Source organism: Jaculus jaculus, chromosome 3 (genome assembly GCF_020740685.1).
Source record: "Jaculus jaculus isolate mJacJac1 chromosome 3, mJacJac1.mat.Y.cur, whole genome shotgun sequence".
In the NCBI taxonomy this organism is placed as follows: domain Eukaryota; kingdom Metazoa; phylum Chordata; class Mammalia; order Rodentia; family Dipodidae; genus Jaculus; species Jaculus jaculus.
Window position 1 is genome coordinate 39,211,788 of NC_059104.1, and position 14,310 is coordinate 39,226,097.

Genomic DNA, 14,310 nt, shown 5'->3' on the forward strand with positions numbered 1-14,310 from the left:
GGCATCACTTTGCTTCTATGCTTTGTTTTAATTAAACATAATAAATTGTCCATTCAACACACAGATTCAGATGTGCCTCCAGATGATCACTTCCTTCCATTCCCCTTTCTTACCTTTTTTTCTTCAGAAAGGAATAAAACAATGGAGAAAGAAATAAGAAATTGCATTGTGTTTTTCTTGGCTGAGTTTGGAAGGTCTCACCTTCCAACCAAGAAAAGGTAACCTTTTTGCAATATACTCTTATTCTCCATTGCTGGTACATTAACCATCCTGATGGTTTCTAGCTTCTTACTAATGAATACTTAATTAGAATGCACACAGATACCAGATATGCAAATGCTTTATCACGGCAGACCTAGCAGCAATAAAATTTTACTTTATTTATAGAAGCAAATTATAAAGAGGTTTGTACTCTGCTTTTTGGTTTTGATTTTTAATAAACATTCAAACCAATTTCTAATAGTTATTTCAAACACATTTAAACAAAGAAATGATGTGCACATAGCAAAACATGAACATTAACATATATAATCCAAAGTACAGGTAATAGCATTAAGCAGACATCAAAAACTTTTCAATTACAGATTTGGCATTTAAACATGATGAAACAATAGCATAGAATCTAGTTTAGATCCACACCCCTAGTACAATAAGTTTCATGAATCTGAACCTTGTTTCTCTGAAGAACTCTAGTAAGAAAATCATTAACCCCTTATTTTCCAATATTTGGATTAGACTTCATAGAAGTCTTGTAGCTTAGCAGAAAATATCTGTCATGGGAATACTATCTATGCAATAACTAAAATGATCTATGTGAATGCTATGGAAAGCAAATCTTTTTTTAATTTTTTTATAGGAATATCTTTTTAATAATTTTTTTTGTATTAAAAGGCTGTTTTTTAAATTTAATTTATTAGTTTTCTTTTCAGTAAATACAGGCAGTTTGGTACCATTATTTAGGCTCATCTGTGAGCTACCCCTTCCCATTAGACCCTCCTTGTTAATGAAAATGGGTCGTGCATTGTGGAGTTAGCCCCCAGTTATTGGTATGATAAATGTCTCTGCAAATCATGACCCAGCATGTGACTCTGACATTCTTTCCGCCCCCTCTTCCGCAAAATTTCCCTGAGCCATGTTGAGTTCATTTTTGTTCTGCTTCAGTGCTGAGGTGTTGGGGGCCTCTGAGGCTCTGGCTCTCTGATTTGATAGGAGTTGATTTTTCTCTGCGTTGGTCTCCTTCCCCTTTGTGCTGGTATCCGGTTCACAGGAAAACATCACCGCTGCTTATTTCGCCAGTTGTCCTTAGTTTCAGTTGGGCCCCTTTTGAGGTATGTTGGGGCAGCTCTCTTCTTAGGATCTGCATCTATCTGGCAAAGAGAAGCAGATTCTCCAACAGAGAGTAAGTTAGCACCCAGAAAATTGAGATAACACTTACTTTTTTGATACACATTATAATAGGTGTAGGCCCTCTTATACCCCGTGATTGATGGTAGATTGATATTGTAGAGTGGGCTTGTGTTTGGGTATGGTTCTGACTTGTTTCCCAGCTCCAGCTATGAGTCTAGTACCACTGAGTGGATCAGTTAGCCAAATCAAGAGCAATTGGTTCCTCACCATGGCTGTGTACCACTATTGCACTTGTGTGAGCATCACATCCGGTTATTTGTTGCTAATTAGGTTAAACAATGTGTTGCTTGGACAGATCTTGGTCATTTCCCCCAGTAGCCTATGTAGCACCTTCTGGCACTAGACATGCTGACTGTCTGGGGACTGACTCTCTCCTGGCTTCCAGCCATGTCATTCCATTTTACGCGTCAGCTGCGTATGGATTCTTCAGCAATAGGGTCTTACCACTGGCCTTTGGTGGGTCATCAAGTACTCTGACAGAAGTCTGTCATTGTTTCGGGAAACCTTGTAGGTTTCTCTGATCAATGATAAATATTTGAGGAGATAAATATATTTAAGCTAATATAAGCATTATGGAATATATGCATGTATGCAAACACTTCACAGTATCTTAATGATATGTTCTATGTTCAAGTTAAAAATAAATTTAAAAAATTCAAATAGATATCAAACATCTGAATTCCCTGGAGAATTCAAGAACAGCGTCCACTCAACTAGGTGTTCACACAGGTTTTTCTATTATTACTATTTCACACCCATGTGCCTCATAATTTCCCCTATTTCCTGAAGCATTCAAGAATGATATGTATATATCACGGCTTTTTAATTATAACACATAGTCTTAGTTATTTCAGGAAGCATTTACTAACAATAATATATTTCCTTGGCAAAATAATTTATCGGCACAATATGAAATTGTTGCCAATTTTGTTACCTAGTACTACATAGAACTAATTATGTATTTCCCTCCCAGTTAAAAATATTCTTTATTCAGTAACATATTTTGAATATTTAGTAAAGGTTGGCTTTAGTATTAGAAGTAAATTCCCATTTGGTCATAGAGAGCCTCAGCCTAGTTGAGTTTGAAAGGCAAGCTAAGAGCTTTTCTCAAATATGCTGATAAATGCATGAATGGTCAAAGCAACTGTGTCATTGAGTTCATCTGGGCCTTAAAGGAAAGGATGTGTGTAGGGCTGGAGTTGACTAAGTATCATCTTCATGTTGACTCAGATTAACCACCTCCATCTGCAGATACTCAAATGTCTTCTTTCCACATTCTTCAGTTTTGTTTTCACTGATGGTTTGTTCTTAGTTTCCTATTTAAGATGGGCATTGAGACCAGATCAGCTCACTGAGGATTCCCAAATTTGTTTTTTTCCCTGCTTTAGATAGTCAAACTGCCAGTATCTCTTTCTCCTCCCGGTTTATATTTACCTAGAAACTGATGCAATGTTTTTTCATAGGAATGACAAATTTCACTATCTTAGACTGAATTAGTAGCTTCCTTACCAACCTGTTCATTATAATTTCAGAAGGCCTTCTGTCTTTAGAACATGTTTAAACTCTTCTCTGTTCTCAGAAGCACTTGCTCCTTGGAACAGAACTAAATTTTACTTTAAAACTGCTCCTGAGGTTTCTTTTTTTTTATCTTGATTCTTAACCACAATCAAAAGCTTTACTTCAGATGCCAGAGATTAGCTCAGTAGTAGAGTATGTCAGAAAGGCTTTCTTAATGTTAAAGTTTGAATTATTAACTGTGTTGGATGTACAAACAGGCATGCAAAGCCCAGAATCCCCATTTCACAAATAGTGATTTTTTCACACTTTACTTCCTAATTGCTGATAACAATTATATTATATATTCTGATTTCAAAGCACTTCCACCATACCAGCCTTTCAGACAATCTGTGACCTACATTTTGTTTTTTGGATATTTGGATTATACTGACATCATGTCCAACTTATTGGCTTTACTACACATAGTATACACCCATTCTCTATACCACTCCAGGTGCTTTAGTAGAAAGCATAAAAACAACATTTAAAGTTAAGTACTCCCCCACTATGATTCAATCCCGTCCTATAATCTTAAACTAAAAAATAATAAAAATCTGTTACAACTTTTTCAATTTTTTTCTTTTTTTAATTATATGTGAACCTTTCATAAGAGATGGTGTGTACTCATTACCCTCCTTTAAATGGAATGTGCTATGCATCAATCATTTCCATTAAAATATTTCTCATGTTCAGTGTAGACTTGGTGTCTCTGTTTCTTTGCTTTTGCAGTAGCAGAATGTTCTTACTCTAAATATAAAATTATAAAAAAAGCAAGAAACAATATTTTTCTTTAATTAGCTTCTTCCTTTGGGGGTTTTAGAAGAGGGGTTATGACTTGACAAAGATCCTTCCCATCTGTTCCTGTTTGTTTGCTTTTATTTTGACTTCCTTTCGTTGTCTTATCAAATATCATGTGAATCATTTGCATTTGTTTCCATCGCTTGTTTTGATTTCCTTTGCTTCACATGATTAAGACATTATGTGGGGAAAAGTTCAGGGCTAACATATTTTAAATTAATGTCAGAGTCTTTATGTAAATATTATACTTTCTAGATATATGATTTTATCTATTTACTTTCTGCTATGCTAATATTTTCCTGTGCTACAGAGTGTGAGGAATGTGCCTGTCTGACCATTGTATGGATGTGCAACCTTCATGAGATTACAGGTGTCTGGATATGTTTTGAACAAATAGATGCCATTTCTAAGAAAGCCATTTCCTCACAGGAAATTCAATTTATTAAACCCTTTCTGGAGAGGAAATAGAGATCTTTCCAGATAGTTAACAAAAAGCTCTATTCAAAATAAAATAAGCATCTAGTTTCATACTTTGAGACATTTTGCATAAACACCTTTTAATGATCTTCACACAATGGTGAATCATAGTTTGGTCATACTCCAATAAGCAAATTGAGGGTGTTCCAGTTTATGTTATCTTCTTTTATAAAATCATGTTAAATAATATGACTGAAATCAAAGATACCATATTAATGTTTTTTCTTAATTTCAAAAATAAATTATATAATATTGTAGTTTCTATATGTGGAGCAGGATATATAGTCTATGTTTATTTGTATATATCAGACAAATCAGTAACTTGAAAAAAATATTATGACCAAACATTAAGTTTATTGTGTGAATCAAAATTAGAAATTTTGTAACAGAACCCTCATCTCTCCCACATTAATCATGGAACATAAATAACATACAGAATCTATATACTTACTAGTTCTGAGTTGATAGTTTCAACTTTAATATTCAACTCTCAGATCATATTGGCCAAACATCTTAATGTCAGAACACTTTTCTAGCATGTTTAAGGCACCGAGTTTAGTTTTCATAAAGAAAACAAGAGAGAATCCTGTTACTTCTGCAAATATATTTAAAAATACTTCTTCTTTTTATTATTGGTAGCTCCATTTCTGCATATAAGCCATAAGCAGTATACAATAATCCACACAGGTGACAAAACTATTCAGTAATCTAGATATGTTCTTGTCTACCCAATTATAGCTGTAAGCATCAAATCACAATGAACTTTGAATCTATTAGGAATTTGTAATTTAAATAGTTTCATTCCACTCCTACTCCCAAGTGTTTTTAATTAAAACAGACTTTTTAATTAAATACTCCCATGCATAGAGTTTACAGAAACAGTGAGCACAAGTCAGAGGTTGACTTTCTCCCAGTTGCTTGGTAAAGGAAATGTGACATAATTGTAGGGGAATCAAAATTCGTATTTACATGTATCACTACACTTCCACTTGATTGTTCTGGGAAGATGTACAGGATACTTAAACTCCTTTAGCCTTCCTGGCTTTATTCATAAGGGACACTTAGAATAGCTGCTTTGGGGTAGGAGGGATGGAGGCATTGCTCAATGGTTAGGACACTTGTCTGCATAGTCTAGTGACCTGGGTTAGATTCCCCAGTACCCACATAAAGCAAGATGCACCATGAAATGCATGCATCTTGAGTTCATTTGTGGCAGCCAGAAGCCTTGGTGCATCCTCTCTCTCTCTCCCTCTCTTTCTCTCCCTCTCTCTCTCTCTCTCTCTCTCTCTTGCTCTCACACTCATACACACATACACTCTCTCTCTCCCCTTGCAGATAAATACTAAATAATTTTTTTTTTAAATAGCTGCTTTGTTAATTTGGGGGAGGGATATCCAAAAACATAACAGGTGGCTTGAGAAAATATTAGCTGTACTGAATGCAATAGTTTCTATCAATTGTCAGTCAGCCTTTGGTCAAGTATGTGAGGGATTACTTTGATAAATTTAACTAAGGTAAGAAGTCCCTCCTTAACTGTGAGTGGCACTTTTCTCTGGGCCAGGTTCCTGAACTACATAAGAAGGAGAGGTCTGGCTGAGGATCAGTGCTTAGCATTCTGCCATTTCCTCACTGTGATGAATGTGACCAGCTGCCACAAATTCCTGCCTCCACTGTGCCTTACTACTATGATGGACAACAACCTGTATATATAACCTGAAAAAGAAAGCCATTCCCCCCTTAAACTGATTTATTAATAATTTTGTCCCAGCTATAGGAAGTTGACTAATATACTGAAAATAATTACTAATGTTAGTGTTACTGAACTTACAGTAAAACTTATTCAACTGAATTCTAAGCAACAATTGCTTGGTACACCTTACTTAGCATCAAAACAGACCAGGAAAATATTTTTGTATGGCCAGTGTATGAAGAAATTCATAAAGGCAATGTAGGAAATAGTGTAGGCACATGGTTTTCTAGCTAGGAAGAAAGGGTGGTGCTTCAGAGACAACTCTTCAAACAAACTGCATGAATATGCTCCATGCAGACTTTGAGTTTCTGAATGCAGTAGACACACATGAATACTGAAGCATCTGTTATGGCAGTATTCTAGTTATGCCACTAATCTCCATCTGCCATTTGGTTTCATCCCTTCTCTGTGGCCCCCTAGCTTCCCTTGCTCTTTGAAGACACAGGAAATGAGGGGATATTGGAATTGCTATTGTATATTATCATGAAACCATAGAGCAGTTTGAATGGTAAGCCACGTGGTACTTCCTAAAACTCTTGCCACTTCATCTCCAATAGGTGGGCTTTTTTAGGGGAAGCCTGAGTTAGAAGTATAGCCTTCAAATTCAGAGGCCTCCTGTGTGATCTCTGAATATTTCATTATGTTATTTGCTGTGAATGGAAGAGCTAATATATTTTTTTCCCAAATAACATATAATTAATTAAAAGTTTACTTCTGTAGAATTTTAAGTATGCATATGTACATTTCAATAAATGTCAAAATTATAAGGTATAATTTCTTCTAAAATTAAGCTCTATAAATGAAGGGAAATAGTCATCTGGAGTGTGCCTATGTCTTTTGTGTTTCTGTCTCTAGTTAATTCTAAAACTGAAGGTCTCACATTTCAATATTTAGTCAGGGAAATGCCATAATCACAGTAGGTGGAAATTCATTTTATACCTTAAATCCACAATTCTCCATGTATTTGTTCACCTGTTATGAACACGAGTCAAAAATTTAATAGAACTTACATATATTGACTTGCACTCAGATTCTGAGTACATAGAGCTATTATGCTTTTCATAAAACCATTTTATGTATGACCTTAGTAAAGATGCTTGTAAAATAATTATTGCAATTATTGTAAAACACAATGAAGTTTCATTTAGAAGATTTGATGTAGATACACTTTAAAATTAGTCCAATATGCTAATTGTTTTAATATATATTAATATTTTTCACTGAAGGTTTAGTACTTGAGGCCAAATCATAATGTTTAGGATAAACATTCTGTTAAATACTTCTGAGTCATAATGTCAGGGAAACATATGACTGCTACTTTCATGAGTCTCGCCACATATTAGGTTTATATCAGTGTTGCAGTCAGGTTCGCATTGCTGGTAGAAATTGCCCAACCAAGAGCACCTTGTGGGTAAATAGAGGCTCAAGGGGAAAGTTCCATGATGACAGGGGAAATGACAGCATGAGTAGAAGGTGGAAATCAGCCCCTGGCAAAGGTGGACAATAGCAATAATAGAGTGTGCCAAACACTGGCAAGGGGACACTGGCTATAACACCCATAAGCCTGCCACCAAGAATATAGTCTCTTCAGGAAGCATTAATTCCTAAATATCCATCAGCTGGGAACCTAGCATTCAGAACACTTAAGTTTTATGGGGGACACCTGAATCAAACCAACACATTCAGCCCCTGGCCCCCATAAACTGATAACCATACATGATATAAAATGCAATACATTCATCCAACTTTAAAAGTCCCCATAGTTTTTATCAATTCCAAAGATGTTCATACATCCTCATAACCTAAGGTCTTTTAACTGAGCCCTAATACCAAAAAATAACCTCAAAAGACCCATAATGGCACAGAATAAATATTTATACTGCAAAAGGTAGCATTGGGCATAGCAAAGAATTATTCAAACAATACAAGATTTAGATAGGGCAAACATCAAACTCTGTAGCTCCAAGTCCAAAAATTCTAGCATTGACAAATCTCCAAGTCCAATGATTCTAACCAACAACAAGTCTCTGGCATTCTAATTCCACCCTTCCAACTAGGCTACTCACAGTCTTGGAAAAGTTCTTTGGTGCCGGCAACTTTCCTTAGCAGGCATCTCTTGGTCCCAGCATCTCCACTGGGTCTCCACTGCAACACACAGTTCATCCTCCTGGTTTCATGTGGTCTGCATGCATCCAGAAAACCTACTTCACACTGCCCATGGCCATTTCCAAAAACAAGACCATGTTGAAAACTCAGTGACCCTCTCTTTCCTGCATTTCTTGTACTCCACAATACCAAGTAGGGTGCCGATTTGTTAATCCAGGGCAGGGGGATAAAACAGACTTTAAAGAACAGGACACTTGAGCACTCAGGCCCCTTCAACGGAGCCTACATCTTGCCCCAGTTCAGGTCAACTGGCTCAATCTCAAAGGATGTAATCTCTTAATTCAGCTGAACGGGCAGAAGTTCAGCCAAAGATTTTTCTTTCTGTGCCATATACCTCTGCTCATACCAGTTAATTTCTATGCAAAGCAACCCTGCACAACTTCTCAGGACAAGGCATAACAGCAAGCTTTTACACAAACTGTTAGCCCATTCCAAGTAAAGCTCTTTCTCACCCTCAAAAGCCAAACCTCACAGTCCATGGTTCTTACTATTCAGGTCCCTCAACTCTGACAAGAATAGTCCACAATAGTCCAAGTTGTACTTACAGCACTTCAAGGTATCTTTTAGACAAAGGTTGCAAATCCTTCCACATTCCTCTTGAAAATCAGTCCCAAAAGGCCAAAACCACAGTCAGGTGTCTAACAGCAATCCCACCCCTAGGTACCACTTTATTGTTGCAGTCAGGTTCACATTGCTGACAGAAATAACCCAACCCAAAGCAGTTTGGGAAAAAAAAAGAGGTTTATTTTGGCTTGCAGGATCAAGGAGGAAGCTTCATGATGGCAGGGAAAATGATGGGATAAGAAGAAAGTGGACATCACCCCTGGCCAAAATAATAACTGGCTATAACACCCATAAGCCCAGCCCCAACAATAAACTCCCTGCAAGAGGCATTAATTCCCAAATCTCCATCAGCTGGGAACCTAGCATTCAGAACACCTAAGTTTATGGGGGACACCTGAATCAAACCACCACACACATCCCTGACCAACATCAGGTGGACAATAGGAACAAGAGAGTGTGCCAATCACTAGCAAGGGTGAGCTGTCTATAACACCCATAAGCCCACCCCCAACAATAGCACTGCTTTCACGAGGCATTAATTCCCAAATCTCCATCAACTGGGAACCTAGTATTCAAAATATCTAAGGCTATGGGGGACAGCTGAATCAAACCATCATACTCAGGTAACAAAAGTACGACAGATGTACACAATTAATTCTTAGCATTCACGGACTGAAAAAGCAAAAGCAAATGTCCCAATAGAGATGCTTTGCAGCAAGCAGGAGAAGAGCAAGTTGAGCAAAAGTAGTCCTTATTTGCAGACTTCTAGAAGGAAAAACAGGAGGACAACAGAACAGAGCTTCCTCTGCTGTAGAATCACCAAATTGTGGTGTTTCATATCACCCTAATGACAATTGTTTTTCTGAAAATTAGGCTAAAATAAAACCTGAAACACCAACGGAGAATCTGGGTGCATCACTGTTGCTATGTAGTTAAAAAAAAAAAAATTGATAGCCATCAGTGGTTATAAGTTGCTCACTGATAACTGTATCTACAGTATATTGTGTAACTACTCTTCAACAGTTGGATATTGGAGATGGGACATGTAAATATGCAGACTACTATTACTATTTTCTGAATTCTAATCTGGGTCCGTTCTATTTCTTTAGGGTTAAAAGCTGGAAACTAGACATTTTAAAATATAATTATTGGAAGCTCTAATATATGAACATACCGTAAATTGGTCCCTGTCCCATCAGATTATTCTCTTTTGTGCCATTGTGTGGTGGTGAATGCACCAGTTGGTTCCTGTGGGGAAAACAAAGCCTCACAATATACCTTTTCAACCTGTGACCCTTACATTGTTTCTGCCCCTTTCAGCAATGTTTCCCAAGCTTTGGAGGACTAAAGGAGAAGTCTCCTTTAGTGTTGACCTCTGAGCAGCCTTTGATTTTCGACTTTAATGAATTTTCAGTTTCTTCGATGTTTACCACCAAATCTTAAGGTTTTTCAATGTTTGGAATACTTTCTGATCACTCTATACTATACTGTAGGTAGTGAAATTGGGATTTCTGTTATGTTTTACATACATATATTCAAATTGATGCCACACTACACAAGGGATATGTTAAAGTACGGTATGTTTGAAAAATATGCTTTTGTATAAGTTAGCATTGACTTTATAGTTTCCCAGTTCTTATTTCTACTTCAACAAATAGTTTAATACATCTAGTATTTCACTTATTTTCATTTTCCACATTATTGTGTTTTTCACATGATAAAGGTTGAGTAATATGTTTACATCTTTCCATTATTTGTTGTGTTGATCTCATTTCAAGGGACGAAAGCTCTAGCCCACTGACTGGGATAAAATAACATTGGTGGCTTTCATGTAAATAGCAATATATGTGCACAATAGTTACATCGCATGACATATTCAGCAATGTTGCAGAAGAGTTTGATGGCTGAGACTTTCATGAAGGAGATACACCTCAGTGCATTCAGAGAAAATTTGGTTCTGCAAGCTTGGAGGAAGTAATTGTCATTCAACAGAAATGAGCTAACTTTGCATATCAGTAACTCACACACATACTCTTATCTATTTTCTGAGTGCTCTGGGCTGATATCAAAATAGCAAATATATATTTATGAGAAGTAAAAATGCTGTCTCCCCTTGATCCTATGAATTCATATAATTACAGAGTTAATTTTTAAAATATGTGAAAACTGTTACCTCCTAAGCAAGTGAAAATAAACTCAGTTACTATTATTATTGTTATATTTCCAAACTTCATAGTTTTATATGCTCATTTGTCTATTGAATGGTTTCATTAATTATGTTTTATTATTCATTTTTAGATGGAAGGCTGTACTTGAAAACTACTGTCATGTACTGAATCTTCCCTGTTGAAGAAAACCATGTTCTAATGAAGAATTGTGCAGTTATTCATCATTGGAAATTTCAGTAAAATATAAAGTCCTTTTGAAGGAACTTGCTCAATTTTGTGTATTAACATTCCTTAACATTTAAGTATTCTTCAAAAAAAAAAAAAAAAAAAGGTTTCCTCCATTAATTTTCACCTGTGGTTCATGCCAGAGACCTGGGAATGTTTGTAAATGTACAAGTATCAAACTTCTTACAGTCACCAACCACATCTTTGCTGCTGGACACTTGTATACAGAATTAAAAATGGGTCTGAGAAAGACCGAGCTTTGCTTTGTTTTTGTTTGTTTTTCTGAAATGGAAGGAACCATTTTCCTCTCCTGAAAATTCTGTAACTGAGCACATCAACAGACTATTGTAACAGTGGTCACCCAGACCTACAGAATTATGTCCCACAAAAACCAGCAAGAAAACATGAAAATGTACTTGTAAGGGGCATAGAGGATGCTGGAAAAGAAAATAAAACATAAAACAAGTAAGAGTAATATTCTGTTACATTTGATTTTAAACTCTGTAATTGCAGGTTTTCTCCTGAAGATTTGTTTAACTACATACTTTCCAGAAGACCAACAAATGGATGTCGAAAACAGCTCAATGAGATTACATTTTGCATATCTGAAAAAGAAGCAGTGAATATAAGCCAAAAGGTTTCACCGAAGGTCTCTTTTTCTTAAAGATGAAATATATATATAAATATATAAATGTAACCTGTTTTCATTCCAAACTGGTAGTGCTATATAGGATTAAAAATAATAATGTTGCTTCTTATTCAAACTGTTGGTCACATGTACAGTATATAAACATAAAACACACATGGAAGGTATTATGTATGCAGTAGTATACTAGAGCTTAGGAAAATGAAAATTTTAGAAAATACGTTTTGTCACCTTGTTGGTCAGAAAGTTGTCTTTCTGGTTTTAACGCATGCAGGCATGTAAATATTGTCTGGAGTCACAGTATTAATGAATGAGATCTTACGTATCTGGTGACATCAGAACTTTGGGTCAGTCACTTTTATTTGTATATTGATCCCTAGTTAGTGCTGCAAACTGCACTACTGAGAATGGATTGTGGCTGACCAGTAAATTAAAACACCAGAAATATTTTTATATGTTAATGTCATATTATGTTAATGTTGCTAAAAAAACAAAACTTAACAAGCCCTTGGTGTATCAGTCAATACCATGTAGCCCTGAGTGATAATGTTGAATTGTGTTGTACTTCCCACCCTGATCAGAGGGAGGGGTGGCTACGTGCTCTTTACACTGTCTTTCTGAAAATTACAGTATGTGTTTTAACTTTTGTGCATATAACTGGAAGTAAAGTTGCAAACAGTGCTTACTACACCTGAAGTTACATTTTCTTTTTTTTTTTAATATATCTGGAGTTACATCTTTAAAGACATATATGAATCAGTACAGTCACTGTACATTTTATGATTTTTCTGTCATCTTAAAATTCTATGATTATAACATTATTTATTACAATAAACATCAAAAGCATAAGTTTCTAAGAAAACTAGCTTATAATGTTTAAAGATAGTTCAGATTGGGTAATAACCATTTGGTTAAGAAAAAAGAAATTAACATAGATCCTCTGGCACTAAGCTTCTATACTTCTTAGGTCTTCTTATAATTCTGGGACATTAATTATTTCATGTAACTTGCTAAGTTAAGTTTTAATAAAATAAAAGGTCTCATGCATAGTTCCTATTTTAGCTTGCTTTGAAAGGGAGCAATATTTTTATTTAAAATATTGTTAGTAAATGCTTTGTAGAAACTTGTTTTTTTTTTTTATCATAATTCTTCCATGTCCATACTTTATCATTTGAGCACAAGAGATTCTATTCCTAGTTATATGTAATTTTGTTTGTTTGGTTTTCCCTATATGCAGTTTTTAAAGGATTACAACACTTAAAATTGGATAGACTCTTGGCAAGCTTTGGCATCATACTTTTTTTGGAAATATTTTTTAAAAGTCTATAACTTACATATGTAATAGAGTGGTCATTGCTCTGCTCCTGGCATAGAGTCAGTCATCTGTTCAGTGGGATTAAATAGTTTTTAAATGGATGCTTTTAAGACCTCTGCGAATGCTGTAGTGTTTGGTTTGACATGAAAGGAAATTTTAGAATGATTACTGAAGAAGCTATAGGTTGAGAAACTCTTACTAACATGTTGTAAATATTACAGTTCACGAAATGTTATTGTAAGTCAGTAAATTAATTTTTCCCTCTTTTTTTAGTTAAACAGGTTGTTTTTGAAATTTGTGTTTTGGTGTAAACAAGTAAAATTGTGCCCATTTTATGGTTTCCATGCTTTTGTAAACCTATGAATATTAATGTCTAGTTGTTCGATACTATAACCACATTTGCGCTCTATGCAAGCCCTTGGAACAGTACACACTCATCTTCATGTAGGACCTATGAAAATTGTCTATTTTTATCTATATATTTAAAGTTTTCTAAAAATGAAAAAAGGTTATTACAAATTTTGTTGTACAAAATCTGTACAAAAATCTGTTTTTACATCATAATGCAAGAATTGGAAATTTTTCTATGGTAGCCTAGTTATTTGAGCCTGGTTTCAATGTGAGAACCACGTTTACTGTTATTGTATTTAATTTTCTTTTTCTTTTCAACAATCTCCTAATAAAAATGTCTGAAATCTCCCTGTGACTTTATTTACCGTTCATCTTTATTAAATTCTGTGAAACATGTACCATTGAAGGAATATTTACTTTCTAATGGGAGGCATTTGAAAACAATGTAAGTCAGCTCTTTGCAAGGCGAAGGGAGCAATGCTCAATGATTTTATTTAACATGCAATAGCTTCTATCTCTAATATGAATTACTGTGGTGAAAAACATCATAAAAGCACACTCGGTAGTTATTGTTTAACAAGCAGATTTTCCATATTTTGTTTCTTGCCAGCTAAGCAAACTGCCCACATATACATGATTTATTTATGTACATTTCTCAGTTTATGAAGCTGTTATTTGTACCTTTTTCGTTTATATTCTTATATTCCCATGATTCTTATTTCACAAAGCTTTGTGCTGAATAATATAAAGTAGACATGTTGATGAAACAAAATATATTATTCCCATATCTATGAGAGTGGCGATTCATAATGCTAACTCGGTGTTTTACTTTCAGTTGGAAAAAAATGCTTTTAGTAATTAGAAATTATAATATCCTTTAATAATA

The 14,310-nt window shown here is 35.2% G+C and overlaps 1 protein-coding gene across 1 annotated transcript in view; it reads left to right on the plus strand.

The window, feature by feature from the left end:
* Dach1 (dachshund family transcription factor 1) overlaps nucleotides 1–13,772 on the plus strand; it is a 441,649-nt gene extending 427,877 nt beyond the window's left edge. The window contains exon 12 of the mRNA XM_004651017.2: nucleotides 11,018–13,772. Coding sequence (XP_004651074.2) covers nucleotides 11,018–11,055 — 38 coding nt within the window. The 3' untranslated portion in view covers nucleotides 11,056–13,772. The remainder of the gene's footprint in view (nucleotides 1–11,017) is intronic.
* The last annotated feature ends 538 nt before the right edge of the window (nucleotides 13,773–14,310 follow it).